The 27159-nt window shown below is 47.1% G+C and overlaps 1 protein-coding gene across 1 annotated transcript; it reads left to right on the plus strand.

The window, feature by feature from the left end:
- The first annotated feature begins 4586 nt into the window (after window positions 1–4586).
- Window positions 4587–27157, plus strand: kxd1 (KxDL motif containing 1). Its single transcript, XM_073068451.1, has 5 exons — window positions 4587–4739; window positions 8509–8615; window positions 10525–10677; window positions 15580–15626; window positions 26550–27157. The coding sequence occupies exons 2-5, from the start codon at window positions 8521–8523 to the stop codon at window positions 26762–26764; spliced, it is 510 nt and encodes a 169-aa protein (XP_072924552.1). The 5' UTR covers window positions 4587–4739; window positions 8509–8520; the 3' UTR covers window positions 26765–27157.
- The last annotated feature ends 2 nt before the right edge of the window (window positions 27158–27159 follow it).

Genomic DNA, 27159 nt, shown 5'->3' on the forward strand with positions numbered 1-27159 from the left:
ACTAAAATCTGTTTCCGCTTTTACCCATTTGCATTTCTTACATATTCTGTAACCCATCTTGATTGCTTTCAAACCCATTGTCAAATGCAAAGGAGGTGTAAAAATATAGGCAAGCACACCAAAGTAGAAGTGAGAGTGATGTTCTTTGAAGCAGCATCTGTTCCTTTTCTGTACTTACACAGCTGCGTGAAATTAAAATCAATTTGACTCAGAAGGAAACTTTGCATTCACTAGGAGTCATATCTAAATGAAAATGTCTTTTGTAGGTCAAACTTCTCACTACCCTGACTCCCCGTGGCAACTTCTTCAACCTAAAAGCATTTTCAGCTGCTACATATCAGGGGATTTGGATAGGGGGACATGTGAATTGCCTCAGAGTAGCTATTGGGTAGAAGTGGTGCTGCTATTGATAGTTTGTGCAGAAAGTCTGGTGAAGAGTCCAAGGAAAATGAGATGTGAACTCTAATGGGGGGGGGGGCATGGCCTCCTCCAGCAACAGGGATTTGGGATGTCATCAAGAGCATTGGTGTTCCCATACAGTACTTTCTACTTTCTTAGAAGTTTGGCATGTCACCTAAAACTTTGACAAACTTCTATAGGTGCGTAGGGGAGAGTGTACTGACTGGTTGCATCACAGCCTGGTATGGCAACACCAATACTCTTGAAAATCCTGCAAAAAGTAGTGGATACTGCCCAATCCATCACAGTAACACTCTCTTCACCACTGAGCACATGTACAACAAGCACCGTCGCAGGAAAGCAGCATCCATCATCGAAGACTCAAATCTCTTCTCGCTACCGCTATTAGGAAGGAGGTACAGGAGCTTCAAGTCCACACATCCAGGTTCAGAAACAGTTAGTACCCACCAACCATAAGGCTCTTGAATTAGAGAGGATAACTTCACTCACCCCAACAAAATCATTCCACAATCTATGGCCTAAACCTTAAGGAGTCTAAAAGTCAAGTATTTGATATTTACTGCTTATTTATTGATAATTATTGGGTTTTTTTGTATTTGTGAAGTTGTCTTTTGCACATTGATTGTTTTTCCCTCTTTGTCATGTGCGGTTTTTCACTGATTCTACCGTGTTTCTTTGTAACTACAGTGAAAGCGCGCAAGAAAATAAATCTCAGGGTAGCATATGGTGACATCTCTGTACTGCGATAATAAATTTACTTTAAACTTTGAACTTGACTTACTACCTGCAGGTTACCATCCAAGCCATATACCTTCCATGCTTGAAAATCTATAATACCTCTGTCTTTTATTGTCATTGGGTTGGAATCTTGGAACTGCCAAACTTGACAGCACGGTGGAAGTGGGGCACCAGAACAACTGCAGTGATTCAGGAGATTGGGCCACCATCACTTTCTCAAGCAATTAAGGTAAGGGTAATAAATATTAACCTTGTTGAAGATGTCCTGATCATAAATATAAGTAAATATAATAATCTAGTACTTATTTTTCATTCCATAGTTCATATTCAGTCAACTACTTCTGCACCTCAGTTTTCCCAAGACTGGCAGAAGAGAAGGGAAGGTTGTGAATCCATTATCATCCTAACCATTAAAATCCCAATAGGCGTTGAAGGAAGGTACCATGGCCCCAATGAGATAAGGACAGAGGCCATAACTTTTATTCAGTCTGAAATATTAACCCTGTACAGGTGAAGATTCATGTCACTTAACACAAACCACCTCCTTTTTCTATATTTTTATCTCCTTTTAGTTATAAAGTGGCATAACTTTATAATTAGGTCGGCTGGTGGCGCAGTGAGATCAGCGCCAGGCTCAAGAACGGAGGTTCCCGAGTTCGATCCGGTGATAGATTGCTCCCAAGCGCGCTCCTCTCCATCCATGCCGGGTTGATGTTGAGCTCGCAACTCGACCTCGTAAAAAAAAAACACTGCCACCTCCAGTTTAAATTCCCACGTGGAATATTGTGGAGGATCAAATACCCAGAACCCAAACTTAAGGTTTTCGCAAACATGAGAAAATCTGCAGATGGTGGAAATCCAAGCGACACCCACAAAATGGTGGAGGAACTCAGCAGGCCAGGAAGCATCTATGGAAAAGAGTAACCAGTCGACGCTTCACGCTGAGACCTTTCATCAGGTCCTGATTCCACCATGCTCTCCACGCCTCTGTTTCTTTCCCACACTGCCTTCGGCACCTCCTCCCTGAGGTGCCTGGTCTGCACAACAACCAAGGCCACACTGTTCCCCTGCCATCGGTCTTTCCAATAAACTAATGAACCGGAGTAGTATTTTGTATTACGAATGTCCAACAGGGTCTTGTGATTGTTGAAGACAATCATTTTCACCTACTTTTTTGGACCTAGAGAGGCAACTGCGACCAAGCACACTGCCACCTGAGCTGTATGCAACCTTGGAAGAGGGGCAAGCATCCCAGAGGACAGAACACATGACAGCCCACTGCTTGGTAATGTAAATGCCATCATGATGAGGAGATCTCTCAATCAACCCACTGAAAGAAATATCAGAAGCACAGGACTGAAGTGCGGCCCCCTTAGATATTTGAACAGGAACTACAAGATCTCACGCTTGGACTCATCCAGAGCATAGATGTCAAGAACCTGAGTCTGCAAACAAACTTAAAATCCTTTGCATTGGACTGCTCTGTAACTCTCTGTGGTGAACTACATATACCTGTCTGGACATGCCCCCTGCTGACTGCTCCTGTGGCTCCTCCCACAGACCCCGGTATAAAGGCGATTGAGGCCTGAGGCTGGCCTCTCAGTCTCCAGGATGTAGTATGGTGGTCAACCACTGCTTGTTCCTTCTTCCAGTCAATAAAAGCCGATATCTCGCCTTTACGTCTCAGAGAGAGTTATTGATGGTGCATCACTCTCTCCACCCTAGGCCCCAAATATAAAGGTGAATCCTGCATTGAGGTTTCCATTGACCACTAGATGGCAAAACTGACTGCCACTGCGTGGCTGAGCATACACACAAGCATAATGATTATGACAACACACACAAAATGCTGGTGGAACACAGCAGGCCAGGCAGCATCTATAAGGAGAAGCACTGTCAACGTTTCAGGCCAAGACCCTTCATCAGGACTATGATTCGACCATTCATACCTTGAAGGTATGCCTGCCATTTAATGAGGTTGGTTGATGTGATAACAACCTCAAATCCACATTAACCTTTCACCCCCTTGTACATCAAGACTCTGTATAATTCTGCTTCAAAAATATTGAAAAACTGCTTCCACCTCCCTTTGACGAGAAATCCAAAGGCTTACAATCCTCTTGAAGTTGTTAATGTATCTTTTATGTGTCAGCCAAGTCACCTTTCAGTCGTATACTCCAGCAAATACAAGTCTAACCTAAGCTTTCCACACATGGCAATCAGCCCATCCTAGTTGAGTAAATCTTTACTTTAATGCTTATAACCTTCCTTAAATTTGGAGATTGATACACCAGATGCGGCTTCACCAATGTCCTCTGTAAGTTATAAAATTGATTCTTGTAGCCTTGAATGACAGTTCTACCAACTTGCTTCCCTGCTTGCTAGCCTTTTGAAAATCATGCATTAGGATGCTCCGCTCCTCCTGGATCTCCAAGAAAATGAAGAGTACATAACGACATCCCTTAAAGGAAAGCGCTTTGTACAGTGTGAAATACAAGACTAGTTCTCAGAGTTGAAGAGTTCCAGGGCCTGAGTTTGAGGCACAGACCATGAATGGCAACTTGGCCAATATTGTTCCACATTCTCGAAACCGTACAACATCCCCAGCTTGAACTTTGTGTCATGTGGCAGGCTGCTCCATCTCCTGGTTTCATGCCAGATTCATTCATCGCAATGGCAAAAGCTCACTCCTTCAATAATGGGGGTGGTGGGTACACCCATTGTCCTAGAGTGAAAATATCCCATTTAAAATCAAGGCTATGCACCACCTCTTGGTGAAATTGACAGGAAAATATACAATAAGCTTTACCATTTAATGAAACCCCGAGGGAGCATCACACCAACAGTAGGGCAGTATTGAGAGGGTAACGGACAACATGCTGGAGGAACTCAGCAGGTCAGGCATTATCAGTGGAGAAAAATAGTTGATGTTTCTACTGTCCAAGAGTCCTGACCTGAAATCTCAATCGCCCGTTTTGCCTGACCTGTTGAATTCCGCCAGCATTTGCCATCTCCAGTATCAGAGAATGCCTTGCTTTTAGAGGGGCCCTGCTAAGAAAGTGCTTCATTGTTAAGAGGGAATATTGATAGAATATTTCACAGTACAGGGACTGGGGGCGTTTCTGAGGGAGGGCTGTGCTGGAGAGTGCACTAACGGGGAGTATTAATGACAGAGTTCCACTCTGTTGTGTCTTACTGTTGGACGGTACCGAAAAGTGTCATCACGCTGCAAGACAGTGCCGAGGGAGGCAGTACTAGGTCTTTTATGAGATTATTTATCCCTCAAATCACCATTCGACCAGTCACCAGACAATACATGGGATCTTGCCGTGCATCATCTTCCCCTCGCAAGCGCAACGTTGGCTGAAGCCCTGCTAGCCGGCCGGGAAACCCCGCGGATCCACGCTTTAGCGCCTGGGAGACCCCGTGTCAAGGGCGGGAACCAGAGGACGGTGCGCATGCGTGCTCTGGTTTCCACGGTGACGCTGTGGAGGGCCCGGGGGGGAGGTGGATCTGGTAGGCCCGGCCCGGCTTAGCCGGGAAGCGGGAACCGTGGAGCGTTGGAGCCGCAGGCCCGATCGGTGAGTAACAGCAATTACTGAGGCAGAGTGTTGGTGGAGGCTCAGCTCCCAGCATAACACAGGAACTAGCGGGAGCTTACAGACGTCCAACTCCGTGCAGTGTATTGGCGGGTGTAAGGCTGACTGAAGAACACAGTGCTGATGAGTACAGGTCTCCTGATTATAAACTCGGGGTCAGTACGATGGGAGACGGCTTTATCATTGTATAATAATGATGGGGTTAGCTTCTTTGTGGTTTAACACCGAAGTACTGATGGGACAGGTAAGTCCCATCAGTATTGTGGTGCAGAGCCGGTGGATCAGGTACATGTCACTTGAGTGCAGACAGTGCCGGTGGGGCAGGGGCGTGTGTCACTGGAGCGCAGGCAGTGCCAGTGGGGTAGGGGTGTGTGTCACTGGAGTGCAGACAGTGCCAGTGGGGTAGGGGTGTGTCACTGGAGTGCAGACAGTGCCAGTGGGGTAGGGGTGTGTCACTGGAGTGCAGGCAGTGCCAGTGGGGTAGGGGTGTGTGTCACTGGAGTGCAGACAGTGCCAGTGGGGTAGGGGCGTGTGTCACTGGGGTGTCGGCAGTACCAATGGGACAGAGGTGTGTGTCACTGGAGTGCGGGCAGTGCCCGTGAAGCAGAGGTGTGTGTCACTGGAGTGCGGGCAGTGCCAGTGCGGCAGGTATATTACTGTGCAAAAGTCTTAGGCGCACCAGATTTTTTAATATAAGTGTTGTTTTAGATTTTTTTTGTCTTCTGCATTTGTGTCAGAAAAGAGCAAATTTTAGATATCCAAAACATTCATTATTAGACAGAAATGTTTGTATTTTGTTAAAGAAATTAACCTGTTAAGTAATGGACTACTTATGAAATGCAAACTTGATTATTCTGTAGGTATATAGCCCAGTGCATGATTAAACAAAGATAAACAGCTGGTAATGATCAATGACATACTAAGTTAAATGAACTAAACTGATTAACTGAAACAAATAGGCATAGAAGGAACTAAATTTAGTGGAGGACAACCAAACTAGTAGGTGAGGATGTGGTAGATGTGACAGATTAACATTCAGATCATCAATTCTTACATGACAACAAGAGTAGGCATAGCAGCAAGACACAGGTGGTTGTCCAGCATCAGCAAGGTCTTTACCAAGCACAAATTTTGTGGCAGACAGGAGTTTCTTTTGAAGAAGCATAAAGAAACTGGCAAGGTTGAGGACTAGAAGCACAGTGGTCAGCCACAGAAGCTGAATGCAGCAGACAAGAGATAAATCAAACTGATGTCCCTTCTAAATTGGAAGAAGTCTACCATTGCTATCTGCTCTGAACACACAGAAACCTTTGAGACCCAAATACACTCTTCTATATTCTGGAGAAGTCTTGTCAGAAGTGGTCTTCATGGAAGATTTGCTGCCAAAAAGCCATTCCTTTGAAATGGAAACAAAGCCAAGAGACTCATCTGTGCACAAAAACACAAGGACTCAGGTGCTGAACAATGGCAGCAAGTGTTCTGGACTGACAAGACAAAATTTGAAATGTTTGGTTCCAGCAGGAGGCGGTTTGTCCATAGAAGAGCTAGAGAATGCTACGTGGATGAGTGCCTGACTGGTGGAACAGTGGAGACAGTAGAGGTTCCCTGAAGGTTTGGGGTGCATTTCTGTAAATGGAGTTGGTTGTTAGATCGGGAATGTGTCTGATTTGTCCGAACAAGACAATAACCCCAAACACGTGGCCAATGTCATAAAGAACTATCCTCAGTGAAAAAGAGAATGAGAGTTCTGCAATAGAGCCTCCCTATTTCAGCATCATTGAGGCTGTCTGCGATTACCTAAAGAGACAGAAGCAAGCAAGACAGCCAAAGTCTGCAGAAGAACTGGAAAATTCTCTAAGATACTTGGAGCCAATTTTTTTTATAAAACTGCTTGACAGTATACTTAAGACAGTGGATGCATTTTTAAAGTTGTAAGCAGTGCCGGTGGGACAGGTGTGTGTAACACTGGGTGCTGGCAGTGCCAGTGGGACTGGTATGATGATGTGGAACACAGTGGTGGTGCAGCATTTAGATCCTTTGCCTCACTGTTAAAAGGATGTGGAATTGTTCCTGATCTCAGGTGCTGTCTGTGCACATTCTCCCTGTGAGTCTATGGTTTACACCAGATGCTTCTGTTCTCTTCCATGTCCCAAAGTTAGCTTACAAGTTTCTTTAAAATTCCAAAGCTTAAGTGGCAAGAGAATCAAGGGGCAGTTGATGGGTGTAGTGGATGTAGAGAGAGAGTGAATAAGCTGCGGGGCCATGGGGGACATAATCAGAGGGGTAATTGCACTTGGCGGGATAGCTCGGCTAGAAGCTGGCAGGGGACCAGCTGGCTAAATGGCAGCCTTCTGTGTCATAATAGGTAGCCTTGTGAATCTGAGCTGCTTTGAGAGTTAGAACTGTGACTAGGGGGGATAACTAGTGGAACAGGTCAGTTATTGTATAATATTTTGGGATAGTAGTGGTGGGCATAGAGCTGTAGCTGAATAACATTAGGTTACAGTACCAGTAGGGGCAGATCTTTTCCTTCGTAACCCTGGAATACTATTCTCAAGTTTAAAGGTCTGTATGACATCGGGTAAAGTACTTCTAGGGCCAGGCCAGGTCAGTCACTGGGGCACTGACCTGGTATGTTAGTTGTATGAATGGAGCTATCGCTGGGGAACAATTATGTTGCTGTGTAACATCTGAGCACTGTACTGATGTGAATAGGCTTGACACTAAAGCAGTGGCAAGCCTGTTCATTTCTGGTAGGTGCAAATGTGAGCCTACAGTAGATTGGTGTAGACTTATCTTTGTATATGCTGTGGAATGCCATGTAGCAATAGGAGCCTGTAGAGAACTGTGGTTCAGTATTAGTGGGTATTAATCTGTCTTTGAATAATACAGGGTTATAGTACTGATGGGGACAGGTTGATTATCAAAGAATGCTAGAGGTGGGGTGGGGAGATCATTATTGCTTTCACCTGCTGTGATATCACGATACAGTATTGGAGACAGCTCTATCATTAGCTGCCAGGTGCAGGTGTGATTCTTTGTTAATCTAGCGCTGTCTGTCCCAAGTCACTTTATAACACTGCAGGTCATTGCAAAAGGGATTGGATCTGTTGCTGAATATGGATATAGTGCTGTTGGTTGTAGATCTGTTGCCTTATTACACTAGAGTACGGAATTGTATGTTGTCTATTGCCTGTATATAGGGGCAATACAAGTGTAATAGGTTTGATCCTGAATACATTTCTGGTGGATGTAGTTGTGTCACCGTATAAAATGGGTGTAATATCACTGGGGATGGGCCAGTCATTATAAGAGTATTATGGATGGAGGTCTGTCATTGTAGTGGAGTATACAGTGTTGGGGATAGGTGTGTCATGGTGTAACATGGGTACACTACCCAAATGTTGACTGTTTGTTTCCCTCCATGGGTACTGCTTGGCCTGCTGAGCTTCTCCAGCATTTTGTATGGGTTACTCAAGATTTCCAGAATTTGTAGAATCTGGTGTTTCTGTACATGTTTCTGTAAGCTTGAGATATAATGCTGTGGTGAGTATGGATTTGTTGCTGTACAACCCTGAGATGTAACGGTGGGTACAAATCTTTCACTCTACAAACCTGAGTACAGTACAGATCTGTCAGTATATGACACAGCATTGAAATAGTGGCTGCAGGTTTGAAATTTTATAATGTTGTGGGAGAGTATTATGGGTTATTATACTCCAGATAATTTTTATTATTCCGTCCATGCCAGGCTGCCACAGGGATGGAGCCCTCAGCTGCCGGGGTGTTCTGTAGCAGAATGTTAAGCATGGTGAATCGTGAGGATGTTAATGCCATTGTCCAGGCACAGAGACACATGTGAGTACCTTGTTCTGCAGACACTGACTAGCCTCTGATGTTCAGGTGTCACAGTCCTTGGAATACTGTTTTCATTATAATCTAAGTTTATCATGAAGCTAACATCTGTTTATTCCAGTTGTTTAAAGTGAAACATTCAGAGCAAATGAACATTGTGAAGCAAGTCTTTCACATCTACACATGCTGAATATTGCTGTCATAGTTGTTAAATATTATTTGTTTTTCCATCTTGAAGTCAGTTGCTTCCATTTTATTGAGCTACTGTAATTTTTTATTGTTGCAAATAAAAATACAATTCATCTTGAACCCGCCAACCATTGTTCTCTAGCTGAATAATAGCTAATTATCAGACTTGGAGAAGTAATGTATAATTATGCAAAGACAGGTGGCAGATGAGGAAATTGAACAAAATATAGAGTATGAATAGCCAGAAATAGAAAAAAATTCAAGAGCTTCTGAAGATATTTATAAAAGGTTAAGAAAGCAAGTGTTGGTCCTGTGGAAGATGAGTCAGTTCCTTGGCCTTGCTGACATTGAGTACAATGTTGTTGTTGCGACACCACTCAACCAGCTGACCTATCTCACTGCTGTACACCGCCTCGTGACTATCTATGATCCAGCCAACAATGGTGGTATCATTGGCAAATTTGTAGATTGTATTTGAGCTCTACTTAGCCACAAAGTCATAGGTATAGAGAGAGTAGAGCAGGTGGCCAAACATGCAGCTCTGAGGGTTGCCTTTGATGGTCAGTAGAGAGGAGATGATGTTTTTGATCTGCACTGATTGTCTCCCAGTGAACGAGGAAGTTGTGAATCCAGTTGCAGATATAGAGTCTCATGTCTTGGAGCTTGACAGTAAATTCTGAGAGCATGATGGTTTGAATGCTAAGTCGCAGTCAGTGAACAACTGCCTGACACATGTTCTGATCCTGTGCAGAGCCAGCAAGATGGTGTCTGCCGTAGACATGTTGTGGCGATGGGTGAACTGAAGAGGTCCCTGTCCATGTACTGAGGCAGGAGTTGATTCAAGCCATAACCAACCTCTTGAAGCAAATCATTACTGTCAACACTGACTCTAGGACACAGGTCTCATATATGTTGTCTCTTACTGGTGTAAGTGTCCTAGAAACACTGACTCTCATTGACGTTGGTAGTGTATTTTGATTTGACAGAATTAGCAAACCTTGGGATTCATTGCCCTGTTGGTAAATTGACCATAGCAATAGTCTTGTAACTCAAAATCCCTCTTGTGAAAATCAAAACATTGCAAATGCTGGAAATCTGAAATTATAAACCAAAAAAAAAATTGGAAGCACTCAACAAGTTGCAGGGCATTGAGGAATGCAGTAGAACAGTGATCTAGGAATAATGGTGCATAGTTCCCTGAAGGTGGAATCTCATGTGGATAGGGTGGTGAAGAAAGCTTTTGGTATGCTGGCCTTTATAAATCAGAGCATTGAGTATAGGAGTGGGATGTAATGTTAAAATTGTACAAGGCATTGGTGAGGCCAAGCTTGGAGTATTGTGTATAGTTCTGGTCACCGAATTATAGGAAAGATGTCAACAAAATAGAGTACAGAGGAGATTTACTAGAATGTTACCTGGGTTTCAGCACCTAAGTTACAGAGAAAGGTTGAACAAGTTAGATCTTTACTCTTTGGATTTATATTGTCATTTAAGAAAAAAATTGGATCGGTATATGGACAGGAAAGGAATGGAGGGTTATGGGTTGAGTGTAGGTCGGTGGGACTAGGTGAGAGTAAGCGTTCGGCATGGACTAGAAGGGCCGAGATGGCCTGTTTCCGTGCTGTAATGGTTGTATGGTTGTAAGTTAGATGGTATCTGTAGAAATAGAAACAGAATTAACATTTCATCCAAACCTGTACCTTCATTTCATGATTTCTCCCAGGTTGGACCGTTTTGAAAAAACAAATGAGATGTTGCTGAACTTCAACAACCTGTCGAGTGTGAGACTGAACCAGATGACTGATCGATACCTGCACCACACCCGGGCTCTTGTGGAGATGAAAAAAGATCTTGACAGCATCTTCCGCCGGATCAGGTACAGTGTTAGGAATTGGTACAGTGAATGCAAGAGCAGAATATACCATTTGTCTTGCAGGGCATCTTGTTCCGCTATGGACTATAATTGGCATCCAGTCACATTTCGGTGCTGCCCTGTTCTCTGGTTTCTGATACACTCTCTCTTGAATTCTCATGGACTCCCTCACCCGATATTCAGTGCTTGTCGACCTTGGAATCTCCTCTGATTCTTGCCCATTCCTTCATCCTCACCTTTGTGGCTCCAGCTCTGCCTTTATGACTAAAGAGCTTCCCCAATCTCTGTTGTTCCTCTTCTCCTTCACACAAGAGTATTAACAGCCACTTTCCTTCACTCCTTGTTCACTCTTCCTCTCCCCAGCAGGCTCTGTATTGATTTCCACCCTTTCATCTTTATTTATAGTGTCCTTAGCTTCCTGTTGCAGCTTGGATCTATGCTTTCCCTAGCTTTGTTCCAATCTTAGTAGCGAAGTGTCCTATGGATTTCTGTGCCTGGTTCCCTTCTCTAGCTCTTATTAAGTCCCATCTCCACATGAGCCCCTTAAGAAAATGAGCCAGGGACCCAGCTTCTGGGTCTCTTGTCACCGTCAAATGAGGACAGAATCAGAATAAATCACTGACTACTCTGTTTTGCGGCAACAGTAAGGTGCAAAGACATAAAGTTACTGTAAAAGGTGCAGGTGCGGCACCTTTAAGCAGACAAAGGTTCATCATAATGGCCGGAAGCGAGGCAGGAGTGGGGGAACTCCAAGTCAGGCTGAAACACAGAGGAATGAGACCTCTTCTACCGTGCATCTAGTTACCTAATGTGTAGTCATTGGAGAACAAAACTGAGGACCTGAGGGCAAGATTGCTATATCAGAGCAAAATGAGAGATTGTGTTCTATGTGTAATTAAGACATGGCTTACTCCCAGCATGCCAGATACGGTAACCCGAAGGCTTCTCAATTCACAGAATGGACTGAACTGCTCATTCAGAAAAGGCAAAAGGTAGAGGTGTGTGTTTCATGATGAATTCTGGGTGGTGCTCCGAAGATTAGGAGGTGGTCACAGGAGGCAGAGGAGTAGTTACGGGATTGCTTCGAGTTGGTGAACTGGACTGTGTTCAGGGACTCATTAGTGGATCTGAATGAATACACCATGGTTGTCACAGACTTTATTAGAACAGTTGTAGGTGAGTGTGTCTCTACAACATCATTCAGAGTCTTCCCCAACCAGAAGCCCTGGCTGAACCATGAGATGTGCAATCGGCTGAGGGCCAGCTTGGAGGCACTCAAATCTAATGGCCAAAAAAGGTCCGGGTATGATCTCCGAAAAGCAAAGTGGCAATTCTGGACTAAACTGGAATTAATGAAGGATGCTCAATAGTTTGGACAGGGCTTAAATGCTAACACTTATCAAGTTAAATCATGCGACTTGGGCAACAGCAGGGCTTCACTTCCAGATGAGTTCAATGCCTTCTGTGCTCACTTTGACCATCAAAACATGGAGGACCCGCAGCCCCCGAAGATCATGTGATTTCAGTCACTGAGGATGATATGTGAGCATCCTTCAGGAGGATGAACACAACTTAAGCATCCAGCCCAGTTGGGGTACCTGGCCAAGAACTAAAGACCTGAGCTGACCAACTGGCTGGAGATCTTTCACTTCTCACTTTGGCAGTTTGAGGTACCCATTTTCTTCAAGCAGATTTCACTTATACCACTGCCTAAGAAAAACGCCGTACACTAGCACTTAAATGAGAGGTTGGTCGTAAAACATATCACCTGCATGAGAAGCAACTAGGATCTGCAGTTTTGCCAACTGGAGTGACAGGTCCACAGCAGATGCCATCTCTTTGGCTCTTCATTATACACCCAGAACATCTGGACAGCAAAGATGTTGATTATCAGGATTCTCTTTATTGGCTACAGTTCGGCATTCAATATTATCATCCCCTCAAAGTTAATCAGTAAGCTCCAAGACCTTGATCTCAATACCTACTTATGTAAATTGATCCTTGATTTCCTCACTTGCAGGCCCCAGTCAGTTTGAATTGGCAACTACATCTCCACAATCTCCCTCAGCACAAATGCATGACAAGGTTGTGTGCTTAGCCATCTGCACTACTTGCTTTACATTTCTGATTATGTGGCTGAGCACGGCAACATTCAAGTTTGCTGATGACACCACTGTCGTAGACCAAATCAAAGGTGATGAAACAGCATATAGGAGGGAGATTGAAAATCTAGCTGAGTGATGCAACAACAGCAACCTCTTACTCACTGTCAGCAAGACCAAGAAGCTGATTATTTTCAGGAGGTCCATGAGCCAGTTCTCATCAGGGGATCAGAGGTGGAGAGGGTCAGTAACTTTAAAATTTTCAACATTATCATTTCAGAGGACCTGTCCTGGGTCCAGGATGTAAGTGTAAGTATGAAGAAAGGACGGCAGCACCTCTACTTCTGTAGGAGTTTACAAAGATTTGGCATTACATCTTAAACTTTGCCAATTTTATAGATGTGTAGTGGAGAGTATATTGACTGGTTATATCACAGCCTGGTATGGAAGCAATAATGCCCTGAATGGAAAATCATACAAAAACCCTCCATCACAGGTAAAGCCCTCCCCATCATTGAGCACATTGACACGAAGTGTTGTTGCATGAAAGCAGCAACAATAATCGGGCTATCACCACCCAAGGCATCACGAGGAAATCTGCAGATGCTGGAAATTAAAGCAACACATTCAAAATGCTGGTGGAATGCAGCAGGCCAGGCAGCATCTATAGGAAGAAACACTGTTGGCGTTTCGGGCCGAGACCCTTCATCAGGACTAACTGAAAGGAAAGATAGTAAGAGATTTGAAAGTAGGAGGGGGAGGGGAAAATGTGAAATGATAGGAGAAGACCGGAGGGGGTGAGGTGAAGCTGAGAGCCGGAAAGGTGATTGGCGAAAGTGATACAGAGCTGGAGAAGGGAAAGGATCATGGGACGGGAGGCCTAGGGAGAAAGAAAAGGGGAGGGGAGCACCAGAGGGAGATGGAGAACAGGCAGTGATGGGCAGAAAGAGAAAAAAAAGGAGAGGGGAAAAAACTAAATATATCAGGGATGGGGTAAGAAGGGGAGGAGGGGCATTAACGGAAGTTAGAGAAGTCAATGTTCATGCCATCAGGTTGGAGGCTACCCAGCCGGTATATAAGGTGTTGTTCCTCCAACCTGAGTGTGGCTTCATCTTGACAATAGAGGAGGCCATGGATAGACATATCAGAATGGGAATGGGACGTGGAATTAAAATGTGTGGCCACTGGGAGATTCTGCTTTCTCTGGCGGACAGAGCGTTACTGCATCCGGTGCTCCTGGTGTGGCCTTTTATATATTGGTGAGACCCGAAGCAGACTGGGAGACCGTTTCACTAAACACCTACGCTCTTGTCCGCCAGAGAAAGCAGGATCTCCCAGTGGCCATACATTTTAATTCCACGTCCCATTCCCAATCTGATATGTCTATCCATGGCCTCCTGTATCGTCAAGAGAAGCCACACTCAGGTTGGAGGAACAACACCTTATATACTGGCTGGGTAGCCTCCAACCTGATGGCATGAACATTGACTTCTCTAACTTCCGTTAATGCCCCTCCTCCCCTTCTTACCCCATCTCTGATATATTTAGTTTTCTCCCCCCTCCTTTTTTTTCTCTTTCTGCCCATCACTGCCTGTTCTCCATTTCCCTCTCCCTCTGGTGCTCCCCTTCCCCTTTCTTTCTCCCTAGGCCTCCCGTCCCATGATCCTTTCCCTTCTCCAGCTCTGTATCCCTTTTGCCAATCACCTTTCCGGCTCTCAGCTTCACCCCACCCCCTCTGGTCTTCTATCATTTTGCATTTTCACCTCCCCCTCCTACTTGCAAATCTCTTACTATCTTTCCTTTCAGTCCTGACGAAGGGTCTTGGCCTGAAGTGCTGCGTTCCACCAACACTTTGTGTGTGTTACCTCCCAAGTCATGCTGTCTTCTCGCTGCCGCCATCAGGAAGATGGTGCAGGAGCCTCAGGACTCTCACTACCAGGTTCAGGAACAATTATTACCCCCCACCCATCAGGCTCTTGAACTAGAAGGGACAACTTTACTCAACTTCACTTTCCCCATCTTTGAAATGTTCCATCAACTTCTGTACTCATTTTCAAGGACTCTTCATCTCAGGTTCTCAATATTTATTTATTGTTGGCTTACTTATTATTTATTTCTTTCTTTTTGTATTTGCACAGATTATTTTCTTTTGCACACTGGCTAAACACCCAAGTCGATACAGTCTTTCATTGATTCTGTTATGGATTTATTGAATATGCTTGCAAGAAAATGAATCTGTTGTGTATAGTTAACATGCATGTACTTTAATAATAAATTTACTTTTGAATATTGAACTTTGAAATTAAGTAGTGCACAAATAAAAGGAATAACTAGAGATTCAGAAATCTGATGGCAGGGGGAAGAGCTGTTTCTGCATCAAGGAGAAGCTACATCGAGATGGTATTATCCAGCAGCTGCCAACTCTCCCTTATCCCATTCTGAGGAGGATGTGTTTTTGAGGATGGGCACCGAAATCTCTACTTTTGACAAGTGCATTGATTCTCACTGTTCTTCTGGTTTCAACCAGTAGAGGGAGCAGATGCAACGATATATGCTAGCGGCTGGTTACAAAACAGTAAACTTTTTTACACGTGGCTCATTTGCCCCGTGTACAGCTGTGTATGTGTGCTGATGCATCATCTTTCTGCATAAAGATGCTGTACATAGAGCTGGAACATTCAGATTCTGCAGTAAAAGGTCTTAGCAAGTGATCTGGATGAATGGCTAAGATTAGTTGAAAGGTTTGCAGTAAAGTGTTTTCTACGGTCTGATTAGTTACTTGATTATTTTTTCTCACCTGCAGGACTCTTAAGGACAAACTCTCAAAGCAGCATCCAGAGGCATTCAGCAGTGAGTATGTACAGGGGGACTGTGCACTTACTAATATCCTTTGTATTCATCTTTGGGGTTCCCAAATAAGAGAGGTCTAGGAATGAAAAGGAACTTCCACGTTTGACAGCATGATCTATGGAGTAAATTCCCTGTCTGCTCTTAATGTCATGAGGGGAGGGATAGTTGGTAGATGTGGCACTTACTCTCAGCACTGGCTTCATTCAGAGTTCTTGAAATCTCCAGTAATATTTGTATTGAGAGATTAAATCTTTAATCAGTAAAGAGTTAAATGAATAAATAAAGCAACTGCTTGTTGGCTGAATGCAGTGGAGAAATGGAATAGGTTTGGTTAGATTGAAAGAGTAACTGGAACTCAGTGCAGAATCTCAGACAGGTTAAGCACTGGGAGAGATGACAGGGTTGGCTGTGACACAACAATTAATTGCAAGAAATAAAGTGGACGTTGAATGCTGTGACAGCTCCAGATAGATTAGTGGGAAGGAACTGTTGTGATGGAAATAACTGGTTCTTTGAGTCTCAACAGTAGAGGCCTGGACACACACAGTTTTAATAATAAGGAATTTATTATTAAAGGGGAAGTCAGGTCAACACAAGCATTACAATACACAGGAAGCAGTGTGGGGACAGGGTACGGTTACACATACAAAGAACAAGGGAAAAGCACTACAACAGCTATCCCCCTTGACCTTGGATAGCCGCGGCTCCCTTACCAGGACAAACGATAGACCTTCCCAAACATAAATCAATGCACTTACCTTCAATGTGGTGGTCTGTAAGAGAGAGCGAGCTAGGGACAAGTCTCACCTTTTATAGCATGGGGCTGGGCGAGATAATCCAATTAAGGTGACCAATAATTTAGGTGTGCATTGATTAGTTGGGAGGGACCAAATGTTGATTGGCATGTGGTGTGTCCTCTGACCAGCCAGGTGGCAGTGCGTCTGTCACGTGGCCGGTATCTCTGGATACACTCCACCCCTCAGAAGACACACCACGTAGCCAACACACATAAGAGGGTGAAACAAAATCACATATACCAGAAATAGCCAATGTTGAGCAGCTAAGTAAATGCAGAGACACTCTTAATCAGCTGGCATGCTCAACATAGTATAGAAATGGCTATGATTACAAGAATGAGTGCGATGGACCAGTGAATGACAGTTGCCCACCACCCCCCTAGGGACCCAAACAGCCACCAATTGCCCCATGAGGTGTTGTGCTGGAGGAGCTGGTCCCTTGACTTTTGAATTTTAGCCACTGAGTCCTGAATGTGAGCAGCCAAGTGAGTGATGTTGCTGGACTCATCAGGGATAAAGGTACAGCATTCCTTACCAACCACTGCACACGTTCCACCATCAGCAGCGAGTAGGTAGTCCAGTGCCATTCGGTTCTGCAGGGCAACCATCCTGACAGCTGTCAGTTCTGCCGCCGTTCGGGTGAGGGCATCCTCCGTGTGTTGCAGTGCCACTGCCGTCTGGTTGGCCAGAGTCTCGAGCACACTGGTCATCTGGATCACCTCCCGGGACAGCCGGGCCGTACCATAACTGGGAAAGGCTATCATCCAGAACCTCTCTGCCTCTGTAATGGCCCTCTTGTCCCGGTGGCCACTGTACGCCAGATGCTCCCCAAGGTCATTCAGGGGGTGGATGAAGGGCACCACATATTCTGGAAAGCAGCAGCCGTACCAGCTCGTGGGGAGCCACGGGTAGGCGCGGTGGACGCAGATCCAGTGGGTCCCGTTTAGAGTCCAGGGAGCTCCCAGCTTAGCGGCATCGTCGGCAGTGGTCACTGGGGCACCCGGGTACCAGTTTCGCTCACAGTTGCTGTGACCAACGGAAAAGTTAGAAGTGTGCGCATTGCGGAGTCTGCACCAGCATTCATTAGGTATACTCAGTGGCTGTGGAATAACTGAGGGTGGGGATTCGGGTGGAGGTCAAATTGTAGGGAGGGAAATACCAGTTCCTGAAGCACCCACCCCATCGGGGGTCAAGGGACGAGATGTTGTGTAGTGGGGAGGAGAGTGGCGGGGGGCTGCCAGCAGGGCCCCCCCAAACAGATATACCAAAACCAGCAGGAGCAAACAGTCTGTGTAAACAGTTCATCTCAATGTCATCCAGCGGGGTCGGCGTGAGTGGCAGCGCATCATCAGCGTGTGCTGGGGCCCGCAAGCAGATCCAGCAGTCCGATCTGTTGGTGTTGCTGGCAAACTCGTAAGCGACCCTGAGGAAGGTGTTGGCAGCTGTCACGGAGCTGAGCATCGCAGCGACCAGGAGGGATGACTGGAGTCGCACCATTGTCCTGTAGAGGGAGACGGGGGTGGAGGGGTGGGGGTAGGTGTAGGAGGAAACTCATTCCCGTCTGGTTAAATGCTGGGTTATGTATACAGGACAAATCAGATTTACCCGGAATGGCAACCCAGCGGGTGTCCCCTGGACCGCGCGCGACAATTTCTCCCTTTCTGGGGAGACTCTGCGGCTGTCGGATCCGTACTCTGCCCAAGTCCTCGGTCTCGGGGGGTTCGGTGGTTTCCCAGTCGGGAGATGGGGACTGTGCCAGGTGGCGGGCCAGTGGGGATCCCCCTTGGCTGGTGGATCGTGTGTTTAACTGGTCAACGGCCTGCTGAAGGACACTTAGCCACCCCTGCAGCGTGCGAGAGGGTGTCAGAGTGTGTATTTTTTCCTTGAGCAGGCCGTTCATTCTTTCAATTAAGCCCGATGCCTGGGTGTGGTGGGGTATATGGAACAGCCAGGGGTTCCCTCCTCAGCCACCCAGGTCTGGGCTTTGGTCCCAGCAAAGTGTGAGCCCTGATCGGATTGTACCTCCCATGGGACCCCATAGAGAGAGGAGAGGTGCTGTAATCCTCTGATGGTGCCGTTCTGGTCGGCCCTCTCACAGGGCACCGCCACCAGGACACCCGAGTATGTGTCCACCATCGTGAGGACATACTGCTTCTTATCCTGTCGCGGGAGCGGTCCAATATGGTCGATTTGCCATACCTGACCTGCTCCTGTGCCGCGACGAATGTGGCCTGGTGGCCCTATCGGCCAGTCCCGTGGCTTGACTTGCTGGCAGACGGGGCAGTTTTCTACAGATGTTTTACATTGATGGAGTGTCAAGGCGACACCGAATTGTTCAGCCCAGTGCCGCGTGCCATTGGCCCCTAAGTGGCCACCTTTGCGGTGTGCCCACGCAGCTAGTGCACTGGGGTCTGTGTGCCCACGCAGCTAGTGCACTGGGGTCTGTGTGCCCACGCAGCTAGTGCACTGGGGTCTGTGGAAGTGGTGGCAGATGATATTTGGGCAGCCTGGTCCACAGCAGCGTTAAACGTTGCCTCTTCATTATCTTTCCGGGTATGGGCATCCACATGGTGGACAGAAATTTTCCTGTGGGTAGCCTGGTCCCAAATGAAACGCCAGTGGTGCTGTCCCCAGAGGGGACGTCCGTGTATTTCCCACCCTATGTCTTGCCACTGGGCCATCCACACCGCAATGCCGTTAGCTACTGCCCAGGAGTCAGTATAGATGTGGACTGGTCCAGTAGTGTTTTGGAGGGTGAGGGCTACTGCCGCCAGCTCGGCAAGTTGACTGGAACCCCCCTCCCCCTTGATGGTTAAAATTTTACCCGTGGCGGGATGAAGTGCTGCCGCTTTCCAAAATTGTTTACCCCCTTTCCAGCGGCTGGAGCCGTCTGTGAACCAGGCGCGCAGTTTGCTGTCGGGGTCAAGGGAATCGAAGGGTTGACCCCAACATGCTGGGGAGGGTTGTACCTCGGGGATGTCCGGGGCAGGGTCCTGGGACTGGGGGAAAGCCATGACTTGTTCATGGAGGCAGCTGACCCCTTCAGGACCGGGCTCAGCCCGGTCCACAATGTACCACTTCCACTTGACAATGGAGGACCTCTGGGCACGGCCCTCCTTGTGGGTAGAATCGGGGGACTTGACCCATCGCATTATGGGGAGATGGGGGCGAAGGACGACAGGGTTGGTGCCGGTTTGGTGTTCTGTGGCGAGGAGCGCCAGGTAGCAGGCTAGTAGCTGGCACTCGAAGGGGCTGTAGCGCACTGCCGCTTCAGGTAGGGACTTAGTCCAGAAACCGAGGGGGACTCTACGCCCTGGGGTCTTCTGCCAGAGGCTCCACTCGGCGACCGTCTCGCTCGCTGAGACCTGTAACTCAAAAGGCAGACCCGCCTGGCAGGAAGAAAGTGGCATGGCTTGTTCCACCGCTAGTTTCGCTGTATCAAAGGCAGCCTGTTCCGCTGGCCCCCAGAGAAATGTGGATTTTTTCCTGGAGATCCTATAGAGCGGCCGGAGAAGCATGGTCAAGTGGGGTACATGCTGCCGCCAATAGCCCAGGAGCCCCACGGATCTCTGTGTGTCAGTTTTATTCGAGGGGACAGCAAAATTTAAAATTTTATTTTTGGCGGCATCGGGTATGCTTCTGTGCCCGGAGTTCCATTATACTCCAAGGAAAATGATACCCTGGCTGGGGCCCTGTATCTTTTCCGTATTAATGACCCAGCCCCATCCCCTGAGGGATTCGATTAGCATGTGAAGGGCCTTTGACACAATGGTCTCAGAAGGACCTTGGAGAAGAATATCGTCTATATAATGGGCAATCGAAATCTCCGGTGGGAATTGGATGTTGTGTAAATCGCGGGAGACAAGGCCATGGCAGATAGTGGGGCTGTGAATGTAGCCTTGGGGCAGGTGACAAAATGTGTATTGTCTGCTATCCCAAGTAAAGGCAAACTGGTCTTGGCTATCTGAGTGCAGGGGAATCGAGAAAAATGCATTTGCTAAATCGACAACAGCGTACCAGGGTTTATGGGGATGGCCTGCGATGTCTTCAATAAGGGTGACAATGTCAGGTACAGCGGCGGTGAGGGGGTGCAGCCTTGTTCAATTGCCTATAATCAACGGTCATCCGCCAGGAGCCGTTCCTCTTACGGACGGGCCAAATGGGGCCATTGAAAGGCGAGGCAGCAGTTCTAATAATTCCCTCCCGTAACAGGGCTTGAATGGATTCTGCGAATTCTTGGCGCCCCCCCCCCCCCCCGGCACTCTGTACTGACTGTTACAGATGATCTTGGAGGGAGGGGGAATAACAATTGGCTCCCACTTAGCCGCCCCGACGACAATATTGGCTCGCGCGATGCCGAAGGTGAACTTGCCCCTGTTTGTTTCAAGTGATTGTCCCTTTAAAACATTGATCCCGAGGATACATTCTGGGGAGGAGGCAATAAGGACTTGTACACGTCTGGGGGAATGGTTGCCTATGGCTAGGCGAAGGGTGACCTCCCTAGCTGGTAACAGGGAGCCCCCCAATCCCTCTATCTGCATGTCCGTACCCTCCATAAGGCAGGATTGCCTGGGATCGTGTGCTGGGCGCCTGTGTCAACAAGCGCCATCCACCTCTGTGTGTTTCCCTTTCCCCAATGTACTGTGACGGGTGTATGTGGCCTCAGGTCCCCCGGGCGGGAGAGCAAATGCGCCGGGGGCCCTGGCCTTCATCCTATGGGAGGGGGGGGAAGAGGGCTGCCACGCTGGGGGTGAGGCACTTTGCTGGTGGAGGTGGGACATTTCTTGCCTGACAAGCTGTCTGAGTTCTGCTTCGAGGGCCTTCAAGACAGTTTCAGGCAGGGGAGGCGCGGAGGGTGGCTCGGTGTGGGTGGTCTTTTTGTAAGTAGTCTTCCCCCTGCAATGCTCCTTCCACAGGGCATATAGGTTGGGGGTGGGGATGCCATCTATCTGGTTACGATCCACCCCTGCACGCAGCAGGTCCGTGCACAGCTGCCTGCGTGTATATCTGAGAGGGATAGTGTCTAGGGCCCTTGTCTCAGTCTTCCGGACCTGCGTAGGTGCCCCCCTCTGCATATATTCTAATCCCTCCAGGAGGGTGATGGCATCCCGTACGGTCCTACCGCTAGCTGGTGCCATGAGGGGCAGGATTACCGACTTCAGATCTGGGCACGCGGTAGCGACCAAGTATCCTGCTAGGCACCGGTCACTCGTGTGTTTTCAAGGAAGTTATGGTCGCAGGCACCTTGATAGATGCCATTGACCAGTGCCCATTCCCTGATAACCCGGGTGCCCTCACTGACCGTACCCCATTGTGGGCGCCCGTGTAGATCCCACTCCAGAAGTGTGGGATAGCGAGCTCGTAGCGCGGTCACTACCCGATCCCACAGGGTTGTGCCATTACGGATTTCCGCTTGTGGCGCCCGCAACGCATTGTTTATGCTCTGCTGGTCAGAGAGGCTTCTCAGGGCGCTTGCCTCCTAATGGGAGAGGCTGAGGTTGGGCCCCCCCTCATCCCACAACCGGAGCAGCCAGGCGGCGAGGTACTCGCCTGGTCGTTGGCGGTACCGATCCACCAACTGGGTCAGCTCCTTGGGGAGAAGTCCCGGGTCTCTTTGGTCTCGGAGTGACTAGGGGAAGGTCCATCCGTCTCCCCCTCGTTCCCTTCCTCCCTGCGGTGAACCTGGGACCGCGTGGTGACGGGTTGGGCATGTTGGAACTCGGGTGAGAAGGGGGAAGGGTGGTTGTGGGACCTTGGTTCCTCGGGCACCCCCTCATCGTCACTATCTAGCCAGATGTCCCCATCCCCCAGCCATGCGTCCAGCTTGTCGCCACACTGGACCAGGCTCGAATCTTTAATGGGTCCGGCTGCCAGCCAGACCAACGGGCTGCCCTGGCCTGCTGAAGTTTTATGAGGCGACAGGCAAGTTCAGTTCCCCTAATTTCAAGGTCATTGGCTCGGGCCTGGGCAGCCTGTGCTGCTTCCTTCAGCGTGCAACAATGCTGACTGAGGTCTTCAATTTCCATGTCCTTCTGGCCACACAAGTGCTGCAGGTGATCAGTAATTCTAACCTGGCATCTCAGTAGGGACTCAAACAACCAGAAGGCACCCCTTTGACTCCCCTTGGCTTTGGGGAACCCTGATTCCTTCAGGAGGGAGACCACATGATGGCCCAGCTTCTCTCCACGGGGCTCTAACTGCTCAGACCAGTCCACTTGTTTTCCATGGTCTGCCAGCACGCTGGCCAGACTCTCAAATCCCTCCCTTTCATCAGCCCACCCGGGGATCTTATCCTGGGTGCCTGCACTGGCTTTTTTCCCCTTATTCCAGAACATTATCTCCTGTGCTTGTGTCCAGCCAAATCCTATGAGACCCTGCTCGCAGCACCAAATGTTGTGATGGAAATAACTGATTCTTTGAGTCTCAACAGTAGAGGCCTGGACACACACAGTTTTAATAATAAGGAATTTATTATTAAAGGGGAAGTCGGGTCAACACAAACAACTACAATACACAGGAGGCAGTGTGGGGACAGGGTATGGTTACACATACAAAGAACAAGGGAAAAGCACTACAACAGCTATCCCCCTTGACCTTGGATAGCTGCGGCTCCCTTACCAGGACAAACGATAGACCTTCCCAAACATAAATCAATGCACTTACCTTCAATGTGGTGGTCTGTAAGAGAGACCAAGCCAGGGACAAGTCTCACCTTTTATAGCATGGGGCTGGGTGAGATAATCCAATTAAGGTGACCAATAATTTAGGTGTGCATTGATTAGTTGGGAGGGACCAAATGTTGATTGGCATGTGGTGTGTCCTCTGACCAGCCAGGTGGCAGTGCATCTGTCACGTGGCCGGTATCTCTGGATACAGGAACATATATGATTGGGTTTTGGTAGCAGGATTCAGAGACAGATGGGGAAAATTTGGTTTCCCAGAATTTGAGTTAATCTATAGTTTATTTGGGTTAAACTGATTTGAATTTAAGGAGTAATTGGTTTGGAATCCACAATTCACCAATTTCTGTACGTAAAGCTATGTACAACTCAATGCATTTCACACCAGCCAATGCTGTGGAACTGCCCACGGCATTTTTCACTAATTGAGAGAAGGTCAGCATTTCTGTCCATTGTTGGTGTATGTACTTGTTGAAGCACACATTAGGCCATAAGACATGGAGGCAGAATTAGGCCATTTGGCCCATTGAGTCTGCTCTGCCATTCCATATGTTGATTTATTATCCATCTCAACCCCATTCTCCTGCCTTCTCCCCAAAACCATTGACGCCCTGACTAATTAAAAACCTATTAATCCCCGCTTTCAATAAACCCAGTGACTCGGCCTCCATAGCTGTCTATGCCAATGAATTCCACAGATCCACCACCCTCTGGCTAAAGAAATGTTGACTGTATACTCCAGTGTACTTGATGTGAGTGGGCGTAGAAATTACATTTCCTTTTGTTAAGTTTAGAACCAGACACTGTTTATGTAGTGTTACGTACCCCGTAACTGGGTCACTTACCAGCAAAGATAGAGAGGTCCGTTGAAGTCTGATGGTACTATTTTTAAAAGTCTTTATTTATAAAGGGGCACAAAAATAAGGTTAATACAAACATTCAGATAATATACGTCGTCAATACTCAATCTAAAGCGCGGGTATAGTAATAATCATCAATAAGAAAGAGCTCTATTGTTTGTCTAGGGGGTAATATATTGTCCGTTGGAAGTATAAGAGTCACTCAGTTCCTGCAGGCTTCTGGTTTTTGGGGACTGCTGGGTTTTCACTTGTTGGGGAGAGAGAGAGAGATTTGTGAGAAAAGAAACTTGCCCGGGTCTTTTGATGAGGCCAATCCGTTGAGTCGGGGGAGTTGGTTCCCCGTTGTTAGTTCAAGAAAATCGTTTCTGTGGTACCCGCCACCGGCTCCCAGGCAAGGGAACCGAACACACGTGGCTTCCTTCAAATGGCTGCCCGCTATTACGGGATCGCTAGCGTCTCTTCTGGTGTGTCTGAGGGGGCTGTTCCTACAGCCCCTCTTTTATCCTGACTTGCAGGGTTGAAGATGTCAATCAGGTTGGTGGATGATGCAATCTCTCCCCGTCACCCAGCCCACTTTGCCCTGAAGGCTGTCACGTAGTATAGGATCGCAATCCACAAAGGTGTCTCCAAGAAACAATGGCCAATGTCACGTTATTTTGCATCTCCGGGGAACGAGGCATCCGGCACATCTCTCTCCCATTTCCTGGGTCCACTGACCCAGCCCCCCCCCCCAGTGCTCTTGCGATTCTCGCAAAGGAGGGGGCTGCGGTCATAACAGTAGTAACTCATAAGTAAGTCTTAAGGAAACTTTAACAGGCTTCCTGTTTTATTCAAAGGATCATAGGCTAGGCCAATATTTTACTGATCATCAGATGAGTTGAGTAGCTTGCTGGTACTTTCGAGAGCAGAGTCAGGCATATTGCTGTTCTGGAACCACACACAGACTAGATTTGTTAAGGCTGGCAGATATCCTCCCTGGGATTTCCTTATTAAAACAGATGAGCTTTTGAAGGATATTCAAGTAATTTCATGGTCATCATTACTGGTAAGAACTTCATTCCAGGTATATTTAATCGAATTTATATCCCCAGCTGCTGTAGAGAAATTCAAACTTGTATTTCTGATTTGTGTCCAACCTTCCAGACAATAGTCCATTCTGCCATCGTATCCTTCTACCCCCCCAGAGGCTGGTGGGGAACCTGTCCTCATAGGGAGTGTCAGAGTCTGCTGTAAAAGTTACCACATTGTGGAGGGAGGAGGAAGAGGAGGGTGCTGTTTGGGGATGGGGGTGGGGAAGACGCCAGCATACATCTGTTGTGCAAAAAGCCTTTTTTCTGTTGTGGACTCAGGCAAGATGCCAGAGCATACCTGATATGTGAGCAAGTAGGTTGTGGCTGGAGACGGAGAAGTTAACACATCACCAAGAGGAAAGGAAGTGGAATACCGTAGATACCGGATTTTAAGCCGCTACTTTTTTCCCACATTTTGAACAGCTTTGAACTTTGCGGCCTTTAAAACGGAGCGGCTAATACATGATTTTTTTCATGCCGCCTCGTAAACATTTTGCCTCATAACAGTAGACCAATAAAATTGATGAGTAGTTCACAGAGGTCCAATGAAATTGTACGATAAATCAAGCGCACTTTCACAATTAAATTATTGTAAATCAGTCATTTGTACTCACCCTCATCAACATGGAAAACACTCGAAGCATTGTGCTGCCTTATGGCAGTTATTTAGTTTATAATATTTTCGCTTAGTAATTCATTTTCTAGTTAAAGTTAGAACTGTTTTAACTATATTTGTTTTCTGTACTACATCGCGGGATGCTATGACGTCACACCCGGTTTCGCCGCGTCTTGTGGGAAAAATGCCGGTTTGCGATAAAACGGGACGGAGGGAGGGAGCGCATTACGCGAGCGGCTTTGGATCTGAGCGAAACGCTGCTTTTAAGTTAAAGGCGATCAATAACTTTTCCTGGTAGGCTGCAGTATATATATTTTTTACCAGTCGTTAGGAGATATTGGAATGTTGTTCAGTAAAGAAGTATACACAACGTATATTTAAAAGTAGCCGCGTTACAGGCACGGTTCGAAAAAAAGCATTTGCAATATGTATTTGTTTTTGTTACCATATGGATTTAATTAAAAGTTAAAAAATCCTCACGTGTAATATCTTTCTGTGTAAATATCTCATATTACAACGTGGGACACCTGCGGCCGAAAATCCGGTGCGGCCTGTACAATTAAAAAATTGATTTTATTTCTAAAATTAGAGCCAGCGGCTTTTAATCAGGTGCGCTCTGTAGTCCGGAATCTACGGTAATTAAATATTCAGATTAGTAGCTAGAGTCAGGACATCAAAGAGAATGGGTCTGCATATCCACTGCACTGATGAGTGGAGCAGCAGTGTGTATGATGGTGTGCCCTGGAATGGTTGAGCCCTTCCATTAACCAGGTAATGTCTCCTTGTCTCAGCTGTGCTGAGCTCATTTTATGCATTCACCCAACCAGGGCATACTGCCATAGGTTTATCATCTGGGTTGTGTGTGCTGGTTGCTGATCTTTCTTTCTGTTTTGAGGATAGGTATCCAGGAGTCCCTAGATGTGGAAGATGAAGACCTTGATCCTAATCCAAAGAGCTTGTTACCTCTCTCCGACACTTTAGAACTGAGCTCCGATTCCAGTAACACCAGCCCGACTTTACTCACGCCCGGAGCAAGCGGGGACTCGGAAGATGCGCAGGCGACCAAGGAACAGGATGGACACTTGCATCCCATGACTGAGGCTGGAGGAGAGTAAACTCCAAACATGTACCTGCAGAATGTTCCTCCATTGGGAGGGGGGAAAGGCAGTACAAAAGCCAGGCCCAGAGACCTACTGAGCTCACAAAGAAGCTTCTGGTGTGTTACTGTTGAGGCCAAGCCACTGGGTTAATGCCTGTGGGGAAGAAATGAATTCTCCTCAACCATTCAGTGTCTCTCTTGTTCAATTTAATTGCAGTGGATTACTCCGTGAATCTGATCACTGAGAGTCCAGAGGTTTACAGTGAAGTTCCTGCTGCATGGTTGTAAGGATTTTACGGTGAGATACAGTTGCTCTTCTGCACTCGCTGTGTGATTGTAGGATTTCTGCAGTGTGGATTTATGATAAAAGTGTAAAGTGCGACAATAAAACATAGCTGGCAAAGTGGAATT

This window comes from Hemitrygon akajei, chromosome 16 (genome assembly GCF_048418815.1).
Source record: "Hemitrygon akajei chromosome 16, sHemAka1.3, whole genome shotgun sequence".
Lineage (NCBI taxonomy): Eukaryota > Metazoa > Chordata > Chondrichthyes > Myliobatiformes > Dasyatidae > Hemitrygon > Hemitrygon akajei.

What these genes read in the sequence shown, in the direction of transcription:
- kxd1 (XM_073068451.1), top strand. Translation starts at nt 8,521, where the DNA reads ATGGAGCCCTCAGCTGCCGGGGTGTTCTGTAGCAGAATGTTAAGCATG. An exon ending in GTCCAGGCACAGAGACACAT is followed by an intron (nt 8,616 to 10,524) that starts GTGAGTACCTTG and finishes GATTTCTCCCAG; the next exon opens with GTTGGACCGTTTTGAAAAAA. An exon ending in GCATCCAGAGGCATTCAGCA is followed by an intron (nt 15,627 to 26,549) that starts GTGAGTATGTAC and finishes TTTTGAGGATAG; the next exon opens with GTATCCAGGAGTCCCTAGAT.